The sequence below is a fragment of the Panthera uncia genome, assembly GCF_023721935.1.
Source record: "Panthera uncia isolate 11264 chromosome A3 unlocalized genomic scaffold, Puncia_PCG_1.0 HiC_scaffold_12, whole genome shotgun sequence".
NCBI classification, from domain to species: Eukaryota; Metazoa; Chordata; class Mammalia; order Carnivora; family Felidae; genus Panthera; species Panthera uncia.
Window position 1 is genome coordinate 37890632 of NW_026057579.1, and position 23055 is coordinate 37913686.

At 62.2% G+C, this 23055-nt stretch overlaps 1 protein-coding gene across 1 annotated transcript in view; it reads left to right on the forward strand.

Moving 5' to 3' along the window:
- The window catches only part of EIPR1 (EARP complex and GARP complex interacting protein 1), a 54936-nt gene extending 34593 nt beyond the window's left edge, over nt 1–20343 (forward strand). Inside the window, exons 6-10 of the mRNA XM_049652015.1 lie at nt 3071–3229; nt 13524–13660; nt 16256–16423; nt 17688–17855; nt 19860–20343. Of these exons, the coding sequence (XP_049507972.1) occupies nt 3071–3229; nt 13524–13660; nt 16256–16423; nt 17688–17855; nt 19860–20034 (807 nt within the window). The 3' untranslated portion in view covers nt 20035–20343. The remainder of the gene's footprint in view (nt 1–3070; nt 3230–13523; nt 13661–16255; nt 16424–17687; nt 17856–19859) is intronic.
- The last annotated feature ends 2712 nt before the right edge of the window (nt 20344–23055 follow it).

A 23055-nucleotide genomic window follows, 5' to 3' on the forward strand; every position in this document is an offset into this window, starting at 1 on the left:
CCCCTCCCCCTCCTTCCCCTACTCTCCCCCTCCTCCCCTCCCTCTCCCCTCTCCCCTCCTCTCCTCCCTCTCCCCTCTCCCCTCCTCCCCTCCCCCCTCCTCCCCTCCCTCTCCCATCTCCCCTCCTCCCCTCCCTCTACCCTCCTCCGTCCTCACTTCTTCCCTTCACCCTTCTCCTTCTTCCCTCCCTCCTCTCGCTCCTCCCTTCTCCCTCCTCTCTCCTTACTTCCTCCCTCCTCCCTCGCATGTCTCTCTAGTCCCTCTCCATCCTTTCCTCCTCCCTCTTCCCCTCACTCTCCTCTGTCCCCCCTCCTCCTTTCTCCTTCTTCCTCCTCCTTCTTCTCTCCTCCCCCTCCCTCCTTCCTCCTCCCTTCCCCCTCCTCCCCCTCCCTCCCTCCTTCTCTCCTCCCCTCTCCCTCCCTCCTTCCTCCTCCCTTCCCCCTCCTCCCCCTCTCTCCCTCCTCCCTTCTCCCTCCTCCTCCCTCCTCCCTCCTCCCTCCTCCTCCCTCTCCTCCTTCCTCCTCCCTTCGCCCTCCTCCCTCCTCCCTCCCCTCTGGGTATCAGTTTTTATAGCATGGGTATCAGTTTTTATAGCATGCCCTGTGACCCACATTCCTCCTTCAAACACCCTGCTGCTGTCCAGCCCACGTGTTTGCTCTGTGGTCTTGGACATCGGAAGCAGATGTGTTAGGACTGGGCAGATGGATGGGGAAGGGGAGGTTCTGAGTAAGGGCTCGAGAGACACTGCAATTTAAAACATAAAACAAGCACATGAGCTTTAGTGGAGGGATTTTGATTGTGCAGATGCCTTTAAAGCTTTTTCTTGTTTTACGGTTGTTGGCTGTTTTCCCGGCCCTCACGCACTAGCGGTTAGCTAAATGTACTTTGAAATGGTCTCGTTTTTTTATGCGGCTTCTCTGCTCTTACCTGGATTCTTCACTCTTCCTTGAACTTGTGAGCAAGTATTGATCACGTGCTGTGTGCCTCAGACGCCGCTGGTCACGACGGGACACGGGAACGGGCTTTGACAGCCTGGGGCTACTCCCCAGCAGACTTTAACCTGGCCGGGGAAGCCACGGTCAGAAAAGTCGTGGTCCGTCTTTGGCATCGAATTGGCTGACTCTTACCCTATGATTTGTTACTTTCCCAGGAATCTCTGGCTTTCTGGTGTTTCTGTTAAAAATTCCACAAATCCCTGTCACTCAACTTCCTGACCCTGGATGGTCAGTTCCTGTCCTGTGGTCATCCCCATGGGTCATCCCCATGGCTATGCGGCCCTGCCCTGCCCTTGTGTGTGTGTGTGTGCGTGCGTGTGTGTGTGTTGGGGTGGGGGGTGGATGTAGTCTGTGAGTGAGGTCCGGTGAGGAGCTCCTCGTAAGTCCTCCTAGGTGTACCGCTCCTAGAATATCGTGTTGAGGGTGGCATCTTTTTGTCCCCACAAACCCGTATGTTGAAACCCTCATCTCCGGTGTGTTGTATCAGAAGGGGGGGGCCCCCGGGAGGTAGATGCGGTCTGAGGGCGGAGCCCTCTGGGTGGGATAGGGGCCCCTCTCCCTCTCTGCCGCACCCGGGACACTCGAGAAAGCAGCGGTCCTCGGCAGAAGCACCCTCGCCGGCTCCCCGATCTTGCGCGAGTGTGGGAAGGAAATGTGTGCCGCTCAGGCGGCCGGGCCGGCGGGGATCTGTTGCTGCAGCCCGGGCTAAGGGGACTGTCGGGCACAGGTAAGTGCGGTGTTCTCTCCCGGGACAGGCCGGCGCCGCCCCCTTCAGCCTTCTGTCCCGGTTTGTGTTTTCCCTGGCACTCCGTGTCAGGCGTGTGAGCTCTGCAGGGGCTCACCTGTGCAGACGCACTGCCAGGATGGACTTCGGCCACCTTGCTTCGGGAAGCGTCTGAATGCAGAGTTCGGGTTGGCCATCATCGCAACAAAATCGGAGTGGATTTCAGAACCTCGCTTCCTGGCGTCTCTTCCAGCTGCTGTGTTTTAATTTTATGGGCTGGATTTTGTGCATTTTTTGCCCGTAGTGTTAGAAGGATGCGCTAGGCCGTGTCTGATGCAGGAATGATGTACGTGGTCATAGTGCTGTGAACTTCACGTGCGTTTCTTCAACTGTAAAGGAGAAAGACGTTGTGGCTTTGAATTGTGTTAATGTTGTGATTAAAAGTAATCATAGCTGTGCTGACGGCCTTGAAAAGCTGGTGTGAGGGACTTGCACCCGGGGCTGCCCCCGCCCCCCGTCAGTCAGTATCGTGCTCTGTCTCCTGGCATCCGCGGTCACCCCCGCCTGGCGTCCGTGGTCATTCCCACGTGGCGTCCACGGTCACCCCCACGTGGCAGCGACGTTCTCCTCTGTATAAGCACTTGAGGGATTCATCAGGGAGACAGGAACCCTGAACACGTTTCATCTCCATGGCTTTACCACGGAGGTGATGGGTTTGTGATCTTTCATCAGTGACTCACATGTGTGTGTTATCAGCTGGGGTGGCTTTGGCTGCAGGTGACAGGACACTGGCTCAGACTGGCCGGCACGTGATGACATTACGTGACGTCATAGGCAGGACCCCCCCCCCCACCCCCCCGGTCACTGTGTCAGCCGCGTCCTTGGGCTACCAAAGACGTGGGCATCCTGCCCCAGACGGCAGTGTCTATCCTGGGCCTCCTCGAGCCCCGGCCCCCAGCAGGCCGCTTCCTGTCCACCTGGCACAGCTGGTCACCCGTCCGTCCCTCCATCAACAGGAAGACACATGGGCTCCGGCAGCCACAACGAAGCAGCCCAGGCTGGGGGCCGAAACCACAAACCTTATTTGTCACGGCTCTGGGGGCTGGAGTCCAAGGTCGGGGCATCAGTGCGGGTCCCGGCGAGAGCCCTCTTCTAGCTGTGTGCTCAGGTGGCGGGAGAGAGAGAGAGACCACAGGGAGAGGCAGCGGTGGGGGTCACGCGTGTGCCGGTGCCATCGCGGCCCGCACTCACCTCCTCGTACCCGGAGGCCCGGAGGCCCGGCCCCCTAACCGCGGCCGAGTGGGGAGGACGGGGCGCCCGCGCGTGGTGGCTTGCAGTGGGTATGGGGCAGCCACAGACACAGGTGCGGGGCCTCTGGCGTCAAATTAATGGGGCTTCCTCTTCCTGCAGTGTGGTGTGGGAGCCCACGGGGGACGGGAGGAGAGTCATCTCGCTGGCCGACAGCCACATCCTGCTATGGGACCTGCAGGAGAGCTCCAGCCAGGCCGTGGTGAGTGACAGGGCTGCGGTTTCCCGTGTTGTGTCGTTTTATATGTTTATTATATTTTATTTTTACATTTTTCTTAGTGTTTATTTCTGAGAGAGCGAGGTGGAGGTGGGGGCTGGCGGGGGAGGGCAGAGAGAGTGGGGGACAGAGGATCTGAAGCAGGCTCTGTGCTGACGGCAGAGAGCCCCATGCGGGGCTAGTTTAAAAAGTTTTTTTTAATGTTTATTTATTTTTGAGAGAGAGACAGAGCACGAGCCGGGGAGGGGCAGAGGGAGAGGGAGACAGAATCCGAGGCAGGCTCCCGGCTCCGAGCTGTCAGCACAGAGCCCGACGTGGGGCTCCAACTCACGGACCGTGAGATCGTGACCTGAGCCGAAGTTGGACGCTTAACCGGCTGAGCCACCCAGGGGCCTCTACGTGTTGTGTGTTTTTAACGGGACCTATCGGCTGAATTGAGAATACACGTCTTGGTTCGTGTGTGCTTAGAATCCTGATGTTGGTTAGGAAACGCTTAGTGCACGGACAGAGCCAGCAGTCAGAGAACTGTGTGATTGGCTGTCTCCGGTGAACGCTGTCTGGGACCGGGGACACGTAAGACTCAGAGCCACAGGCTGACACATCTCTGCCCTTTGGCCCATTTGCCATCCTGACGCATTTTCTCATTTCCAGTGTGTTGTCTTTTCCACGGACGGACACTGGAAGTCTGGTTGGAATCCTCTTTTAGGTAGGAGCGGTCATAAAACGCTGATTTCCTGGTGCTCGTGACCTGTCAAGTGTCTGCGTGAGTTGTAAAGAGGGACGGTGACCTGTGACCCGTCTGCCCTGTGGCCTGTGACCCCCGGTGGCCTTGCAGCTGGTCTTCTGCTCACACACGTGCTCGCGCCTTCTCACGGGTTGTAGTCCTCGGACCGTGCACGTGTGGGACAGAATGCAAATACCGGCCAGAGTCCTCCAGCCGAACGGGACACTCGAGGGGGACCTCGTGCCCGGGGCCGTTCCCTGTGGACCTGCAGGTGTGCGGGGAGCTGGCCCCTCACCCCCTCCTGTGGCCTTGCTGTGGCGTCTGGGTCACGGGCGCAAGCTGCCTCCCGACCCTCCCACGTACCTCTCGTGGGCGTTGCTGCAGAGCAGACGGGGGGCAGGAAGGGGCCAGTCCGTTCCCGCTGGACTGCGGGGGCCGGAGAGGCCGGGGCGGTGACGGGCCCTGCACGCGTGTGTGCGTGCACTCGGTGCCGCCCTGCCCCCTCGGCAGCCCGTCCTGAAGCCAGACGGGGACGCCTGTCCGGACCCTCGGCCGTCTCGGAATGACGCCATGTAGGGGGATTGATCTGTGACTTATTTTCTGCGGAGACCAATTTAGGCTCCTCTGCTTCGTTTTTATCCGCCGTCAGCAGTTCCGTCGACAGCACTTTGCGGCCCTCTGCCGGGTGTTTAATACGGAAACCTTCCTATGGATCCTGGCCACCTTCACACGCCGCTCCTCGGGGTGTTTATTGCTGGAGGGTATCGTCTGCTGCGGTGAATCGAATCCTGTGCTCGCTGCATCATTACCTTTTGCAATTAAATCGGAGGTTCTTTGCCATTTGTAATCATTAGCAGAGCCGGGGGGGGGGGGTCTGCGGGGGGAGCTTCCGTGGGGTCCCGGCTCTGCCGAGGGCAGAGGGGACGCCTCCCTGTTCTGGTTCCCGCTCCTCTGTCTCCAGGGCCCGGTGGCTTCCAGCAGCGGTGGGAACAAGTAGCTTCCCAGGTGCAGCGAGCGAGCGGCCGAGCAGGAGGACGATGGGCGCCTTCAGAGTTGACTGTCCTCTTCCTTCCGGCCGCGCGTCCGTGTGAGGGCTTCTCGAGGATGAACCCAGGGTCACCTGCTCGTCTGTATGCACCCAGGGGCACGGACATTCAGGAGTGCGTCTCTGAAGGAAGAGCGCGGGTGTCAGGGACACAGTGTTGGTTCAGAAATGTGGTCTGAGGTTGAACACACACCGGGAGGATCGCCTGCACGAACACGGGGGAGGAGCTGGTGGTGACCGGAAGGTCGTTCGGTCCAGCTCAGGGCACGTCCACTGTGCCAGGAAGTAGACAACACACGTTTGTCCTTGGGGACGGGGAGACAGGGACTGCTGGGTGGCAGCTGGGCCTCCCTCAGGACGAACGCACCAGGTGGCCGGGGCCCTGGGACTCCTGGCCCCGGGGTCCCCCTCTCCCGTGGGAGCCCGGCTGTCCCCTGCCGTGCTGTGACCCCTCCTTGCTCCCGGCCTGCGTCCCCAGACGTGTCCCTGAGCAGAGAAGGAGGCTTGTGAGGCCACTGTCATCTCCGATGCCAACTGCTCAGCAGTAGCGAGGCCGTGGGCCAGCGGGCTCCCCTCGGAACCCGTTCTCCTGTCCTGGCTCTGCCCTCTGCTGATGCGGCCCAGCATGGGGACCTCGCTCCCGGCCCCCGGGGCGGTGCAGGCAGACATGGCCACTCCACCCCACGCCGTGTCCCTTTGCTCTCTGCCCTTTTGTGTCGTCAGCGGGACCTCTTGCAGACGGAAGGTTGTCATCTTGTTTTTAATAGACCTAAGTTTTGGAGAGGTTTTAATGGGTTCCCAGCAAAATTGAGGGAAGGGAACAGACACTCCCCCCGACCTCACGTGCACACCTCCCACCATCTGCGTCCACCCCAGAAGGACATGTGCTGCACTCGCTGGGCCCGCTACACAGAGCTGTACTCCCTCGTCCTGTGTCCAAGGTCTCTGGTGACGTGGTGGCTCTTTCCCTGTCTGATTAGAGAGGAGGGTCGAGCACCCATTGCCCAGAGAGTGCGGATCCGTCCCGTGTGCCTGCGGTCACGCAGCAAGTGTGGACGGCTGGTGCTGAGGACACACGGGAGGGTTGGAGAGGTCCCCAGACACCCACCACGTGGCTTCAAAGCCGTAACAGGGCTCACGACGTGTTTCCACAAATCTTTGTCCCTCGCTAATTGTAAAGCAGTCCACGTTCATGTAAAGAAAGACACAGACCTTGGGGTCACAGAATTCGACTCCCTCACTTGACAGTTGAGAAAAGTAAGACCCAGGGAGCCAGGGGACGTCGTGGAGGCTGCAGGGTTTGAATGGCAGATTGGGGACTGCGGTTGTGATGCCGCACGAAGTGTTTGCCGTGGCCCCACGCGCGTGCCTCTGAGCCACGTTTGCACCCCTCCCCCCCCCCCCCCCCCCCCCAGGGCCCGAACCTCGGCGCCTGGCTGTCCCCACCGGCCAGTCGCGGTTTGTCTGCGAGGGCGGATGTGATGTTTGGAAATGGTCAAGATTTATTAGGAGGAAGATCTTGTAAATAAGGTAGCTGCCCAGGCTTTGTAAAACCGGCCCGTGCAGCACAGGTTGCAAGTCTGGAAGCTGGTTTTGTTGTGAGCCTCATACAAAGCAGTCCTCCACAGATGAGAGCACTCGCTGCTTGCCTGCGGTCGGCGGGGCGGGCGGGGCTTCAGGCAGCGGTCACCGCGCTTTCTGTCTCCGGATACTTGTTTTTACAAAAAAGCCGTCTTCTTCAAGAAAACACGGGGCAAGTCGTTTCCTAAGTTGCGTATCTCATGTGGCATAATAGCTACATATGGCTTTGATTTTGTAAATGTCGGAGACAGCTAATATTCTTTAATCTTCCAGTTAGATCTTGGAAGAAATTGCCAAATACAAAGAGCTAGGCATCGGTGTCTGGCAAAGTGTTTGCTTCCCAGGTTCTCAAAAGACTTCTTTCTAGTAAGAGCGGATGATAGAGGGGAGAATATGTTGCACACACGGGTGTATTTAAGGGACGCAGCTGCCGCGGCCGGGGGAGCGAGGCGTGCGTGCCTCAGTGGTGCCAGGCGGTGAGCCCTGCCGCGGCCCGGGGCTGTCTGAAGAGGGGCACGTGGCTGGGCTTTGAATGCAGACGCACGGCCTCTGCCTTCCTGCACTTGGCCGCCCGGTTCTGGGGTGCGCAGTGTATGGCTGATTGAGTTTCAGTTCCCAGGCTGGCTTTGCTGCGATGGGCTGGGCCGGGCGTGGGCCGGCAGCGGGCCGGCAGCCGTGCAGAAGGGAGCCCTGGCAGGCACGAGGCACAAGAAGGACACACTGAAGGCCGTGGCTCTGTGGGGTGGGGGTGGGGTCCAGGCAGCCTCCCGAGCTTTGGAGTCAGGTCCCTTTCCCGCCACCCACAGGGTGACCTCGGGTGAGTTGCTTGGCTGCACTGGCCTCAGTGTCCCCATCTGTAAAGTGGGGACCGGTTTCCACACGTATGAAGTGGCCCTTACGTGAGGACAGCAGGCCCCTCGGTGCCTGGCACACAGGCCTCACTCGCCTGTTGGCCGCACGGTGGGGGTGGGGGTGGGGGCCGGATGAGCGTCTGGGTGAGTGGATGGGTACGGCGGCCGGAATACGCAGTGCTTAAACCTGGGCTGTGAACGAGAGTCGCTGACTAGGATCCCAGTGTGAAGGCCAGAGGTACAGGGAGAGAAACCGAGATGCCGAAAAGCAGTCTGTGTTGACTTGATAATTAAATTCCTCCCCTCAGAGCCAGCAGGGGGGATCACAACTCACACGTGAAGGGCGCGTGTGTGATCGCTGCACTGCTTCTGGGCTTTTGAGCCCACGTTTCGTAAAAGCTTCCCCCTCTCCAAAGAACGGCCTGTGATTAGATCTCTGTCCCCAGCAGATCGCCGGAGTCTGGTTGGCGCGACAGGAGCATTGGTTACGTTCTAGTCCGTCTTGGTCAGGAAATTGAAATCTGCACTCACAACCTTTGCGGTGTCGAGTGTGGGGCTGAGGTCAAGCCTGCAGGTGTGGGAGCAGGACGCACGGTTTCCTCTGCAAAGAGAGCTCAGGTTTTAGAGCAGCAAAGGGGCAAAAGCCCTCGTAGTTCTGTTCCTCCTGCAAATAGAGTGCTGTTTGCAATACGCTAAAAATAACTTTAAAACGGCCTCAGATTCCCTCCCCGGTGCTGGCACCTAATACCCTGTGTGCATTTTCAAAGACAGGCTGGCTCTGGTTCCCAGGAGGCCAGCTCCGCAGAGCCTGGAACGCCTTCTCCCGGGGAACAGAGTCCCCGCAGCAGTGTGGGGCCCGTGCAGCCACCCCCGTGACCCTGGACAGCTTGGGGCGGAGGGGTGGCAGGACCCCCCTCTGCCTTCCTCAGGGCCTCTGTGCACACCAGCCTCGCGGCCAGCCCTCCTCTCCCACGCCTCTTCCACGTCTGAGGGCAGTGACCGGCTGGGGCTGTCCTGTTGAACCCGTTCCCGTCACCTCATCGACCCTGATGACTCACCCCACGCCTTCCATCCACCCCTGAAGACAGACCAGGGCTCCGGGCATTGTCCGGGCCCTGGAGGCTCTCATTTAATTTCCACGGCCCTGCGGGGTGGGCTCCTGAATAGCTCTGTCTCATGGGAGAGTTACCAGAGGGAAGCCAGGCTCGAGGGGACCGTGCCACTGGCCAGGTCGCTTGGAATCACAGCTGGGGCTCATGCCCAAAGCTGGGGCTGGAATTTCCGGCCTGAGAGAGGCAGGGGACACCCGATAATCGAAGGAATGCCCTGTTGGTGTCATCTCAAACGGGCACTGTAGGCGTGCCAGCATGCGTTTGGCTGCAGGACAAAAGAAATGACTTGAAGACTGAGGGAGTTTGCTGGCTGATGTGACAAGGAACGTGGCTATAAAGCAGCTCTGGGTTTGTCAGTCCAGTGTCTCAATAGCATCAGGACCCAGCCGCTTGGCACGCTTCTCTTGTGCTGCAGTCACACGGTGCTGCTGTCTCCCGTCACGCTTGCAAGGTGACTGCGGTGGCTCCAGCCATCGCATCCAGACTCCCACATCATCCACAAAGAGCAGACTTCTTGCCTGCATCCTGTTTGTAAGGAAAGCCCTTCCTGGAAGTCCCTCCGTCCTGTCTTCAGACACCGCCACGTGCGCCTGCCGAAACCAGTCGCCGGCAGGGACACAAGCCCGTCACGTGTGCCTTAGAGCAGCCCCCTAGTCCCCGGGGTGGGGAGGGGCCGCAGCCCTGCCATTGCGTCCCTTGCCGCCCTCCTTCCCCGGGGGGGTGGGGGGGGTGGCCCTTTCTCAGCCACTCGCCCGGCATCTTTGGCGGTGGCCCGCACGTGCCTCTTGTCTGCTGTGCTCCTTCCGCCGAGCCCGGTGCCTTGTCAGCCCGGGGTCTGGGCACAGACAGTGCGGCTGTTGTGTCTGGAAACACTTTGCCGGCTCTTCTTTGTGCCCACGTGGCCGCTCACGGCAGCGCGAGTCGCAGAGTTTTGTTCGCCAGACTTGTGGTGTTTTGTTCACACGCTGGGGCGGGTTCCGTCTGTGAAGAGAGGTGTGGGGGGCGGCTCTAGTCCCTCCCTCTGGAGCAGGAGGCTCAGGACGGGGTCGTTGTCGTGAGTGTTGAAGAGCGGGGTGCCGCGTGAACTGCACTCTGGGGTTCCTGCACAGCTCTGTCTCCGTGTCACCAGGAAACCTAAGCGTGTGCTCGGTCAGCCTTAGAACCTACACGGCGAGGTCTCCTTCCAGCGGTCTTGCAGAGGGACCTTGGGCACGGCGTTCCCGCTGCCCTGGGCGGATCGTGTGCTAGGGAGCGCCCAGGTCCTGTTCCTGCCCCACCGCTGTGTGAGACACGGGGCGTCGCCCACCCTCTCTGGTCTCAGATTTCCCGGTTTGACGTCAGGGGGCTAGACTGGCCCATCACTCGTGGTCTCCCCTCTCCTCTGGTAGGTGCTCATGTCCCTTATCTCTAACAAATGGCGGGGAACGTGGCTGCCTCCCGCAGCCCCCACCTGGCACGACAGTTTCTGTGACCGTCAGGGACCTGGAGGCCGGGCACCCCTGGCGTCTCTCAGGGGCCGCGTGCAGGAGTCAGTGTCTGGGTCTCATCAGAGGACTCGACCGGGGCGGGGGGGGGGGGTTGTGCCCCAAGCTCAGGATACCGTTGGCCTGGGGCCTCGGTTCCCTGCACGCGGGCCTCTGAGTGTGGCCGCCAGCCTCATCGAAGCCAGTGGGGCAGTGGGGAACCTCACATGGTGTAGGACGCCCCTCAGCACAGAGGGCTCTGTCGGTTTGAAGGCCGATACCTAGGGAGGGCCCTGCCCGCCACGGGCTGTCCGGCCTCCTGCCCTCAGGCCATCGGGCTGACCTTCCACGGACCCTGCCCACTCAGCCTACACCGCCTCCCCTCTGCCCTTTGTCCAGTCAGGATGTGTATGTTTCCCGTCTCTGCCTCACTGTGCCTGCCTCCCTCTGCTTTCACCGATTTGAGGTGTGTGCGGCCTCAGAGGCCATCCCGGGTCCTCACTGTGCCCGGCCTGGCCCCTCCAGCTGGCCCAGCGCTGTTTCCTCTGGGATGTCCGGATTTCCGTTGTAATCTCTCATCCTGGCCCTGCCACGGGCTGGCTGGGGTTTCCTTGCAGTTATTACCTGTCTATACCTGGGTTTCCTCATCTGTGATGTGGGTCTGTTAGCATGTACGTCGTGCGGCTGCAGTGACCTCACCAGGACAGGACCGCGCAGTAGCTGATAACCAGTTAGCGTTCCCACCAGAGCGAGCCTCACGTGGAGTGCTCACCTCTGCAGCAGGGGGGTGTGGTGCGGGCCGGGTCACCGGCCCTCTGTCCACCTGTCCCTCTGCCGTACTCGGCGTGGCCGGGGCCACTCGTTGTGCTTGCTGACGGCCGCACCGCTGGTTGCTGGTTGGTTGATGGATTAATTACCAGCTGCCTTCAGAAAGCTGGAAGAGTCCGGAAGCTGGAGGCCGGAGGCTGGTTCTGCGGAGTGAGCTTTGGAAGCAGACGGTGCTCGTGAGTTTTGCCGACTTAACCTCTCCGAGGGGCCCTGATGGAATCAGAAGGGACACGAGTGCCGAGGGCTCGGTGACGAGGCTCAAGGGTCATCCGTGTCCGGGGCGATGCGGTGACGCTTCCCCACCAGCCTGTGGACAAGTCCCCCTGTCGAACGTACATCCCCTTCTTCTGAAGGTGTGACCTCGTGTCTTTACCTTTCTGAAGCCTGCGGTGACGAGCCGGTCTGTGTGACAGAGAACTAGGGAGCTGTGTGTTGAGTTCATTGTCCTGCTTGCTGATCTGATCTAACCCGTCCTCGGCAATGTGGAATAGCACCTGGAGAAATCTTGTTTGATTGATTGATTTTTTCCCTAAAGGAGAAACTGCGAGCATACTTCTTAGCCAGTGCCGGGAGTGTGGCGGTTGAAACCGGCTGGCCCGGCTCAAGCCCCCACGGGTCTCTGGCGCCTGGTGTGGAACCTTAGCGTCCAGGCCGCGATGCCCCCTGCGAAGCGGGCACCTGTCTTCTCCTCCCGCCTCGTTCTTACTCATGAGCCTCCGTGGCGCGGCCTGTAGGTCCCCGTCGTGAATCGCCCGCCACCATTCTGTGTCGTCTGTGGCTTGGTGGGGGTGGCATGCGTGCCCTGCGGGGTCCCCCGGGGGCTCTGTGTGGGGCCACCTCCCACAGACCCTCAGGCCTCGCGTTCCCAGGGGCCCCGGCGCCCGGGCTGCTGAGACGGCCCGAGATGGGCCGCGAGGTCTGGTGCCAGAGCAGGAAGGGCAGAGCCCCGCCCCTTCGGCTAAGTGCGCCGTCTGTTGTCCCCACGCGGTCCGCGTGTCCTTGTCACCCCACCTGCTTGGGCCGCCGCCCACTGGTCCTGGTGGCACCTGACGGACTGGGCCGGGCCACGTCCCTCCCCAGGAATTTCTCAGAGAGTCTCAGGGTCGGCCTGGTCTTCTGTGGGTGTCTGCTCTGGGTGCCGCTGCCCCTGCCTGGGGGCTGGAGGGAGCCAGAGCAGCTCAGAGCGGGTGCGGACAGGCACAGGGGTGAGGGGTGAGGGGCTCTGGCGTGAGTCCCCACGGATGCTGTTCCCGATGTCGCCCCGAGACGCCCCGGGTCCCGGCTCAGCCAAGGCCTCCTGTTCCCAGGACCGCTCTGCCCCTCGTGACCCCTCGCCTGACCTTGCTCTTCCGCCTGTGGCCCCGAGCCGCTGCCCTCGGTGTCCCTTCACGGCCCCCAAGAACTCCCGGCACACGTGTGGGCCTGCGTCCACTGGACCAGCAGTGGTCAGCCTGGGAAAGCCTTGCGTTCATTCTCCACGTTCTCCCGTCGTGAGCTCGTCTGGCCTCGGCCTCTGTCCCCAGCCACTCCCCCCGTCATTTCTGGGCACGCCCCGGGCCTCCTTGGGAGATGGCTGCCCCCTGGGTGCTGTCCTGCCCTCCGGCCGCGTGACTGTGGTCCTGCTGTCCCCAGAGAGCCGGGCTGGTCTTGGCTCTGCTTCGTGCACGCCTCGCCAGCACCGCGTCCCCGTGAGTAGGACGGACACAGTACCTATTTCTTTTCTTTTTTTAAAAATTTTTTTCAAGTTTATTTATTTTGAGAGAGAGGCAAAGAGAGCACAAGTTGGGGGCAGAGAGAGAGGGTGAGAGAGCACCCCAGGCAGGCTCCGTGCCGTCAGCCAGAGCCGGACTCGGGGCTCGAACTCGCGGACCGTGAGATCATGAGCTGAGATCAAGAGTCGGATGCTCAACCAACTGAGCCACCCTGGTGCCCCCTCCCCCTTTTTTAAATTTTTGGTTTTTTTCACAGTACCTGTCTCTTGCCTGGAACGGAAGTAACCCTTTAACTATGTGCCGAGAGAGGATTAATAGGTTGTCCTTGCTGCCCATGAAGGCGGAGTGGAGACCTCACCTGGGGTGTTGTGAGGCAAAGGCCCAGCTTTGCCAAGGAGAGGGCTTGGGCAGGCCCGGGGCAGCTGGGTGGGGGCGAGGGAAGGCCTCCCCTAAACCCGGGAGGCGCATGGTAGTGGTGGCGGCTTGGGGGCCTGCGGGGAGCACGGGCACTGACCGCCCGGCTGTGCCCGGGGGGACATCGTGCCCGTGTACTGTCTTAGAGACGCCCCTGCCGTCCCGACTCAGGACGCAGCGGGCACTGGGTGCCGGGGCGCGTGTGCCTGGACCTCGCCGGACGGGACGTGGCCGTCGGGGAGGCCAGGTGACTGAGTGGCTGGGCCGTGCTGCCTTCGGGCTGGAGCAGGCCAGCCCGGCACACCCTGGCAGGTCTCCTTCAGCACGGGGGCTATTCATATGCTTTCTATTTTTGCTGTGCTCGGTTTTATAGCTTTTTCCAAATAAGGTTCAAACGTTTTTGCCTTTTAAGGGGGGGTGAAAAAGACAGAACTCCCTAGTTATTTTCCATAATGTCCCGTGCGTGCGGGACGTCCTCTCAAGCTTTGTGAAAAAAGGTTCACGTTACTGTTTTTCTCTTCTTCCCTTGGAACACCACCCAATTCCCAGCTGGCTGGTTCGGCGTCCCTGGAAGGGAAGGGACAGCTGAAGTTCACCTCGGGACGGTGGAGCCCTCACCACACCTGTACCCAGGTGGCCACCGCAAATGACACGACCATCCGAGGGTGGGACACGCGGAGCATGAGGTCAGTGGCTGTTGTGACTCGTGGGTGTTCCCTGGGCCCTGCCCCCTCTCCCCTCCCCTCCTCATCCACGAGGGGGTGACTCTGAGTCCGGTGTATTTGGGTCACACAGCGTGTGTGCACGTGCGCTTGTGTGCTTGTGTGTGTGCGCGTGTGCCCTTGTGCGTGTGTGCAATCTTGCTTTTGCGGGAGGCCGTAGCTCTCGCTTTGTCTCTCTGCCCCGCCTGGAGCTGGCAGGCCCATCACAGTGGACGGGGTTCCTCAGCTGCTACTGTTCTGTGTGGACGTCCCTTGACTGGTGGCAGTTTGCACTGAAAAGTAGGACTGGGCTTGTGTAGCTCCTCGCCAGGGGCAGGGTGGCCGCTGGGCTCCTGGTCCCCGTGATTAGCGAGCACAGGGTGACAGGTGCAGCCCCAGGTTCAGTTTGGGGAGGTGCCTGTGACCGTGTCTGTGCCTTTAAGACACACGCCTCCCGGGTAACCGACTTTGTCATTTAAGTCATTATGCGCCGCAGCCAGTGGTTCTAATGGAACAAATAAGAGTGATTTTTCTGTTCCAGGTGTGGTTTGATAGGCAAAGGAGTGATGGGGTGCACATCTGTTGCCGTGGCAACGGGAGCCGTGCAATCGTTCTTAAGATACAGTTTACCCCTCAGCACACCGTCATTTATCACCGAGGCTCAGAGACGGATGTCGTGAAATAGCTTGTGTTGCCTTCAAGGGTGGGGCACAACTTTGAATGTAGTTCTGCGGCCCCTCTGGAAACTCAGGGGCTAATAAATAATCAATTGCCACTTCCTCGGGGTGTGAATATTGCTTGAAGCCGGAAGCTGGCGGCCGAGGACCACGGGCCTGAAGGACGTGCCGCCTGAAACCCGTCTCTGTGGGTCCCGTGGCCTCCTCGTCCTCTGTTTTCACTCTTCCTTCAAGGGCGGGAAGAACGACAGTCTCTGGAGACCAGAAACTCCGCGGCTGCTGTTGCAGAGCCCGGACAGAGAGCAGGCGGGGTGTGGGTGGCGGTGCCCCGTGGGAACCCCCTCGCCCCGGTCTTCTCCGGGGACGAGCCCCGCGCCTTGCTGACTCAGTTCTCCTTCTGCCGACGGCTTTGGTGTTCGCCTAGCCGGGGTGCTTTTGATGTTGTTTTTGGAACGTACTGTGCTTTCGAGCCAAAATCCCTGCCACCAGGGCACACGGAAAACCCTCCGTCAGGGCTCCGCGCACGTGCGGCTGTCCCCGCAGCGCCCTAGGACCTGCCACGGTTGTACTTTCATACATTTGCCTGTTGCACGTGGAAGGTCTTCGGGGTGGGCTGTCTTCTTTTAGGAAGAAATATTAGGGTGTTGGAAAGGTGCAGGATACAGGAGCCGTTTCAAGGTTTCAAGTGGTGTAGGGCCGGCAGGCCCAGCGTGGGAGTAGATGGAAGGAAATGACTTTCCCCACCTCGAGGGCGCGGGAACGCGTGGCTGCCAGATGCGCAAGGAGATCCCACCCGCCGGCTCACCAGCGAGGAAGCGGGGGGACTGGGGATGGGGCGTGGTCGCAGGGGAGGCCCGGTCGCAGCCAAGCGGGGATGTGCTGAGAGCGCCGTGGGCGGCGGTGACCTCGCCGCGTCCATGTGGTTTCAGCCACCCTGCAGCCTCCCTGGATGCCCTGCCCCTCGCCTTTGGGTGTCTGACATCAGAAGGACTCCTCGTGTGGATGGAATGTTCTCATTTCCCACCCTGGGAGGAGCAGCTTGGAGCAGTGGAAGTCAGGTTTCCGTTGGGTCTGTGCATACACGTGTGTGTGTATGCACGTGAGTGTGTGCCCGCGTGTCTGCACGTACAGATGTGTGTGCGTGTGCACACGAGTGGATGCATCTGTGTATGTGTGTACACGTGCGTGCATGTCAGTGCACGCACACTGTGGACGCACATGTGTGCAGATGTGTGCCCACGCGTGCAGATGTGTGGGTGCACGCGTGTCTGCGTGTACAGATGTGTGTGCGTGCCGCGTGACCGAAGTGAAAAGCGCCCCGTGTCTCCTGTGTGGCACTGGGCCGTGGTGGAGGTGCCCCCAGAGTCAGTGCCACGAGGGGCCGTGAGCGGATGAGGGACAGCCCAGCCACAACAGGCCCTGTCTCCTTCACTGCTCTTTATGCTTTTCCAGTTTTTTCTTCCGTGCCCGTGTCTTGTCTCCCGCCACCAGCACCGCTGTGCTCCCGCTCTGCCGCCGACCTGTTCCTTTTCTCTCTCTGTGTCCTTCCGGAACTCGGTCGGCTCTCCTCCCGTCTCAGTCTGCCCCCCACTCGTCAGGGCAGGGACAGCCCCTCTGACTCGCTCTCGTTCCCGAGGTGCTAGGTCGCCTTTGTGACGGTTGTGAGCCAGTGTCCCTTCCTCAGCTCGGGGGGGGAGTCACAGGTGTGCTCCTGAGGAAGCCTCGGCCTGGGCTCTGCCGGGAGAGGCGCCGAGCGGGGAGCCCCGGCCTGCAGGCCCGTGGCGGGACCCGCGGTCCCGGGAGGCTGGCCCTCCACGGGGAACGGGAGGCGGTGCGAGTCCGCGGCGTGGAGTTTTCACGCCCGCGTCGCATTCCGTGTGCGCCCCCCCGCTTTCTCCCGCAGTCAGATCTACTGCATAGAGAACGCCCACGGGCAGCTGGTGCGGGACCTGGACTTCAACCCCAACAAGCAGTACTACCTCGCCAGCTGCGGGGACGACTGCAAGGTCAAGTTCTGGGACACCCGAAATGTCACCGAGCCTGTGAAGACCCTGGAGGAGCACTCGCACTGGTAGGGACTGGCTGGGGCGGGGCGGGGCGGGGCGGGGCGGGGCGGGCGGGGCGGGGCGGGGCATAGAGAGCTGGCTGCCGGGTACTCTCCCATTTGGAAAGGCCGCTGAGAACCGCTCAGTCGACCCGGTTTTACTTTTCCTAAAGAAACACTCATCCCGGATCCGAACGTTTGGGATTCATCAATGTAGGCAAAGAAGGAAAACGTTCCGTCTGTGTTCTGTGGAAGGAGTGCCAGTTGGGACACGCGAACACAGTGTGCGTAGCTGTTCACGCGCGTTGTTTGCGGTGCTGGGAAGCTGCAAACCGCCGAATGCCCATCAGGAGGGGGCCGGTTAGTCTGGCCGCTGGGGGCTGTGCAGCAGGCGAGGCCAGGAGAAGAGCTGCGTGTGCGGGCGCCGAGGGTGCCCGACAGTCGTTCCCGAGGCGTTTAGTGTTTACCGTGTGTCTGGTACTTTGTGAGCACTGAGAGAGCAGCTCTAGGCCAACGTGCGTGCCGTGAGCTAGTTTTCATTCCAGTGCGGCGTGTGTGTGTTTGTACACGTAACTGCCTGTGTGAGTGTGACTGTCTACGTGTGTGCACGCTTGTGTGTTCACGTATGTGCGTGTGCGCATATGTTCTTGTGTGTGCACGCTTGTGTGGACATATGCCTCTATACTTCGTGCGTGTGTGTGTGCATGTATGTGGAAGAAGCATCTAGAAGAACGGGATTGCTGTCAGGCGTCCTTGCTCAGGCCAGGGTAGGCAGGTCACAGGAGAGTTGGCTTCTCATGGTCTATATCTGAGTTCTTTGAATTACTTTCCAGAAGCCACGACGTTTCTGCACTCAGAAAATTAAAAACCCGAACGCTGGAGTAGAGTTCGCCAAAGTCAGCGAGCGGCTGTGATTGCTGTGGTCGAGGGGACGCCCGTCCTCCGGCTCGGCTCACCGAGCTCCCTGGGCGGGCACGTCGGTGGCGCAGACCCAGAGCACGCTCGCGGCCCCGTGGCAGCTGTTTGTGGACGTTGCCCCGGGGTCTGGCTGACCTGCCCTCCGCTTCCGGCGCAGCCCTTGAGCTTAGGGTTTTGGGCGCTTCCGTTCGGTCCCGTGTCTGTTTTCCGGGACCTCAGAGAAGGTTTGGGAGAAACTCGCAGTGAGCCCAGCCGTCTGCTGGGACCTTCCTAACGTCGCACCATGCAGTCTGGGGTCGGCCGCCTGACGAGCCCGCCGTGACCCCTTCCGGGAAGGTCCGAGCGCTGCTAGACCCGCCTCCTTGCCTCGCAGGGTGTGGAGCGTCCGCTACAACCACTCGCACGACCAGCTCGTGCTCACGGGCAGCAGCGACAGCAGGGTCATCCTGTCCAACATGGTGTCCATCTCCTCCGAGCCCTTTGGCCACCTGGTGGACGACGACGACCTGAGCGACCAGGAGGAGCGCCGTCCGGAGGAGAAGTAAGGGCACAGGCTCCCGGTGGCGCGGGGCTTCCTCTCCCCGACCGCCGCGCGGTCCGGGTGGCTCGTGGCGGAGGCGTCCGGCGGGTGGTCGGGGAGGCTCTTGCCCCTGTCCGCTCGCGGGTCACGGTTCTGGAGGACGTCGGCACCCGCCGCGGGGGAGTCGGAGTCGGGTCACGTTGGCTGACGTCTCCTCGCGTGGGTCCTAGAGGAGATCTTTCCGGTGTCTTTCCGTCTCCTGACGGCCGTCACTAGTCTTTAAGCGTGCTCTCCGGCCTCGATCCCTCCGCCGTCCCCGTGAGCGAGAGATCGCCATCGGCGTCCCCTTCCCTGGCGTGGATTTGAGACGTGCGGCTCAGTTGGTGGCAGCGGCCCTCGCCGCGGCGGGTGTGGACCCCGGGCCGGCGCGCTCGGCCCCCACCCCCAGCCGTTCCCCTGTCCTGCTTCAGCCCGAGGTTGCCCACGGAGTGTGGTCAACCTTGATTCCCCTCGTAAGTCGCACCTCCTGGTTGCACGTTTCCAAAACACTCCTTCCTGCGCTGTTCTCTAGTCCTGACTGTACCTGCTCAGACCGGGGCTCGCGCTCCCGAGAGCGGCCGGGCTCCCGGGGGCTCGGGGCTCGCGCGGGTCGCGCTCCTGGTTAGTGCCGAGCAGGGGTGCCCCGGCCCCAGGCTCGAGTCGGAGCCTCCGGCTGTGAGCGGAGTGCGGCTGCGGCTTCTGTCAGCCGCGTGGAGTGTAAAAGGGGACATCTCTTGTTCGAGGAGACTGTTGTCCGTGCGGGGAGCTGCCTGCAGAGGTCCCGTGTCCCGGTTCCCGGGGGGGACGGTGTGGAGTGGGCCCCGTCGAGCCCTGCCGTGAAGTAGGGCCGGCCCTTCCGTCGTGAGGTCCTTTACCGCTCCGTCGTCCGAATTCTTCCCGCAGCTACCTGAGCTCGGCCTAACTTCACTTTGAGGCCAGACCTCCGTGCTTGGGGCCTTTCCCGCCTTTGTCTGTCTCGTGGCTTCAGGTGTGCTCTGTTCAGGCACGTGGAGCCGCACTACGGGGACGCAGGAGCGGTCGTTTGGGGCAAGGACCGGCCGACCGCGGTGCCGCTGGCTTTGGCGCCCCTCGCCGGGACAGCTGTGCCGGTGCCGGTGGGACTCACGGCGTGCTGCCCTCCACTCGGGCGGCTGCGGAGAAGCGCCTGAGCGGGGAGGCCGGCCGACGCGGGGACATCATCCCCAGGGTCCCCTAGCCTTCCTGCTCCCGTGGTCCGTCCGCGTGGCTCACTAAACTCAGGAGAACAGAATCCCCAGGAGGGTTTCCTGCAGCGGGTGGAACACGGCCCGCTGGGGCACGGCGGGTCGGCATCGCCGGAGGGCGGGCAGGGCTGCCGCGTGAGCGGGCCGGGGGGGGGGGGGGGGTGTTGGGTCACGCAGAGCTGGATGCTGCTCGCTGGGGAGCGGCACCCTGCAGCGTCCAGGAGCGCGGGGTGCCGTCCGAGTAGACGCTCCCCGCGAGACGGGAAGAGAAGCGCCTGAGGGGCCCCTCCGAGTGGAGAGCGTGCGGCGTCCTGTCATCGTGGGCACGCGGGGTCTGCGCTCCCCACGCGTGTAGCGTGTCCGGTCAGAGTTCCTGAGGAGGAGAGCCGTCACCCCTCTTCAGAGGGCGGTGACACGGAACCCCGGCCGAGGGCGTTGCAAAGCCACACCGGCCGGCTGGCAGGGGGCCGCGCCGGCAGTCCCCAGGGTCCTTTCTGCTTCTCGTCACCCTTCGCTCAGCCCTCACGGTTGTTTCCTGGCCACCGTCCCCTGAACCGTGGCCCCTCGTAGACTCCCCGGCACCTGCTGTCCCACAGCCAGAGAAAAGAGTGTCCCCGGGCGTAGCGCGGATTCCGTCCGCCTCCGCGGGGGGGCCCGCTCCTCACGGCCGTGTGAGGGTCTCTGTGCTCCGGGAGGAGCGGCCCCGGCGGCCCCTGCAGGACGCGCCCCCGCCTCGCTCATGTGTGTCCCTGGTGCCTTGCAGGAGTCAGGAGCCCCCGCAGGACAGCGTCATCGCGACCTACGAGGAGCACGAGGACAGCGTGTACGCCGTGGACTGGTCGTCCGCCGACCCCTGGCTGTTCGCCTCCCTGAGCTACGACGGGAGGCTCGTCATCAACCGGGTGCCCAGGGCCCTGAAGTACCACATACTGCTGTAGCGCGTCCCCGGCCGTCCTCGGCCGGCTCTCCCACCCCCGCATCTGTTCGGAGGCGGCTGTCCCCACAGGCCGCCCTCCGGGAACCGGCCTCACCTGCGTCCGCCGCGGGAGCCCCCGCGGCTGCGCGGCCGGGCCTCGGCGAGGTGCCCCGTCTCTGGGGATGGCGCCAGGACGTGCTGCCCGTCGGTCACGGTTGGCCTTCTCTGGTCTCTTCGAGGGCGCCGGGAGTGTCACTGAAAGAAAATAGTATCTGTTTCCATAACATTAACTCCCGTTTCTCTTGAGATTAAAAGTAACATAAGCAAGGCCGCGCGGCCCGGGCTTCTGGCTCATTCTTTCAGGAACCCTGCCCCGCGTGGCCCTGTCACCTGCTCTCCACTCATTTTCTCTGGGCCTGACCCGTCCGTGCGCGGATCGTGGCGTCCGCGTGGCCAGCTGGGGGCGCTGACCGTGGCCGGGAGTGAGTGTCTCCCGTCAGCCTTGGCCGCCGTTCCCGGGTCCTGCCCGCGTGGTGCCGATGGCACCGGGGGAGGCAGCTTCTTGTCCCCCAAAGCCACACGCCTGCCCTCGTGAAATCCCGTGCCGTGGTGCGGACCCCCACTCCTCGGTGAGGCAGACACGGGACGTGTGGACTCGTGCCCGGTCCCCCGCCGTGGGCCCACGGGTCTGTGCTGCCCCCGGGTCGTGAGCGCTGGCTCGGAGGCGTGCAGCCCACCCTGCCCCTGCATGAGTGCCTGGTGGGGGTGGGACACGAGGAGACAAGCCCCCGTTTTCCGAAAGCACAGGAGATCCTTCACGTGTGTGTGAGTCCTTCAGCCGGAACGAGAAGGCCCATCGGAGCTGCCCCGACGTCCCCCTGCAGGTTCTGGCCGCGCCGGGTCCAGGCCAGGAGGGTAACCTCGCTGCCGCTGCTTCTGCGTAGTGTGCCTGCCCCTGCGTGCGGCCCTCAGGGTGCCGTGCACCTGCTTCCCGGGCGAGGCCGTGCTTGCCGAGAGAGGCCGGCCGAGCCGCCCGTTGGATCGGGGACCAGAGCTCTCTGGACTCAAGAGGACACGTGGGCCCCTTGCCACGTGGTGCTGACCAAGGTGGCGTCGAGATATCTGCCGGGAGGGGGTCAGTTTCTGGATGGACCTACAGTGGGGCCGTCAGTTTGCTTTGCTGACAGATTACAAGTAGGTGAGAGGCCAGGACAAGAGCCAGGGAGGGCCCAGCGTTTGGTCAGAGCGGCCAGGACGGTTGCGGGACAGGAAAGACCTGGAGAGGAGCAGGGTGGGGGTCGGAGATGGGAGCCGCCTGCCGACTGCGATCTGTTAGCGCGAGACGCCCGTGGAGCCCAGCGGCCATGCCCACCGGCATTTGGATACTTGAGCCGAGCTTCTGGAGGGGTCCGGGCTGGCTGCGTGGGGAGCGGAGTCTGTTGTCGTGGCGGCCGCCCCGGGGCACCCGCCGTGGGGTTGGGATGGGGAAGACCAGGGCCGAGCCCCACGTGGAGCCGGGGGCCAGGGGCCCGCGGGGGAGGGAGGGGAGCACTGGGGGAGGTGCACACGATCCAGCCCGTGGCACATCCCGGAGGCCAAGTGAAGCAGGGGGAGGGCCCGCCGTCAGGTGCCGGGGGCACGCGGGGCACGCCGGCCCGGCAGCCTGGAGGGCCCTCGCGCTCTTGCACAGCTGCGGGGTCTGGAATGGGGGTCTTGCTTCCCTGGGTTCTTCCATCCCGTGTCTCTGTGGAGACAGCAAATGCCCGGACACCGATCTTGTGTCTCAAGATAAAATACTCATCGGACACGTGGCTGGACGCTTGAAATACCACTTTGATTACACGTCGAGTTTTTGTGGCATTTGTGAAAAATGCAAACTCTCAATTCCCTTAAAGCGTCGGAAGCCAGAGCTGAGTCAGTTGTAGGGTGGGAGTGGGGTTCTCGGGCGTTAACAGGAGTGAATACGAGATGAGATCCATTCACTCAGTCCCTAAGCTGACATCTGCCTCTGTTAGCTTCTGTGACATCCTTTTGTCTAACACAAGAGAACTAGGAAAGCAATCCAGAACCCCCAGGGGTCAGAGCTGGTCCCCGATCCCCCACGCGGTGAAACCATTCTGCACTTTGCGGCCCCAGGAAATGATGGCAAGGTGATCGGCTGGTGTCCGTTGAGTCCTCGTGGCTTCACAGGGACGCGGTCTGCAAGCTGTGACCCGAAACGCCACCTTATAGGTAGGAGCACTTCAAGAGTGGCGATTCAATCAATCAATCAATCAATCAGTCCACTAACCCTCGATCACCGGGCTCTGACCCCAGCCTGCTTGTCCACCGGTGTCCCGCATCTCTGCATTCGGGGGCGTCCTGTGTCAGCCTCCCTGTCGGGCTGCATGACCTCTTCTTGAACACGCTTTTCCTTCTGCATCTGGCAAAACCAGCCCCAGTGTCCCCCTTCTGGAGGCCTCCCTGACCTCCGCAGAATCAAGCCGACGTGGCTCCTTGGAGCCTTTGCAGGAGGGAGGAAAGTGCCCTGTTTCTGCCAACGTTGGGCCCCCTGCCAGCGATCGGGTGGTGGGTGGGCCCGCCGCTCCCCCGGCTCATAGGTGTCCAGGTTGAGTATTGCATTACTGGCTTGGTGCTCCCAGCCCTCTGCGGACCCCGGCCCCTCCCAGCGGTCCTGGCCCTCCTGTCACCTGCAGTGCAAGGAAACCGGGCCAGGTGCTGGGCTCCCCACAGCCAGTCTCACACGCCTCTCCCCGGCCTGTATGGAAAGAGTTATGGTGGCACGTGTGGCCGTGTGGCCTTGTCCATCCAATCCAGCAAGGGTGTATTGAGCTGCTGCGTGAGGCACAGCCCTGGGGACGGGAGGAAGGACCAGCAGGGGTGCGGCCCCTGCCGCCAGCTGTGCGCACACCCGAGGGCTGGGCTGGGGCCACGGCCGCCCCCCAGGTTGCACCAGACGTGTGGTGAGTGGGAACATGCCCTCGTGCAGGGAGAGGAGAGGGCCTGTGGTGGCTCAGCCCCGGGGAGGCTGGCAAGCAGGTGA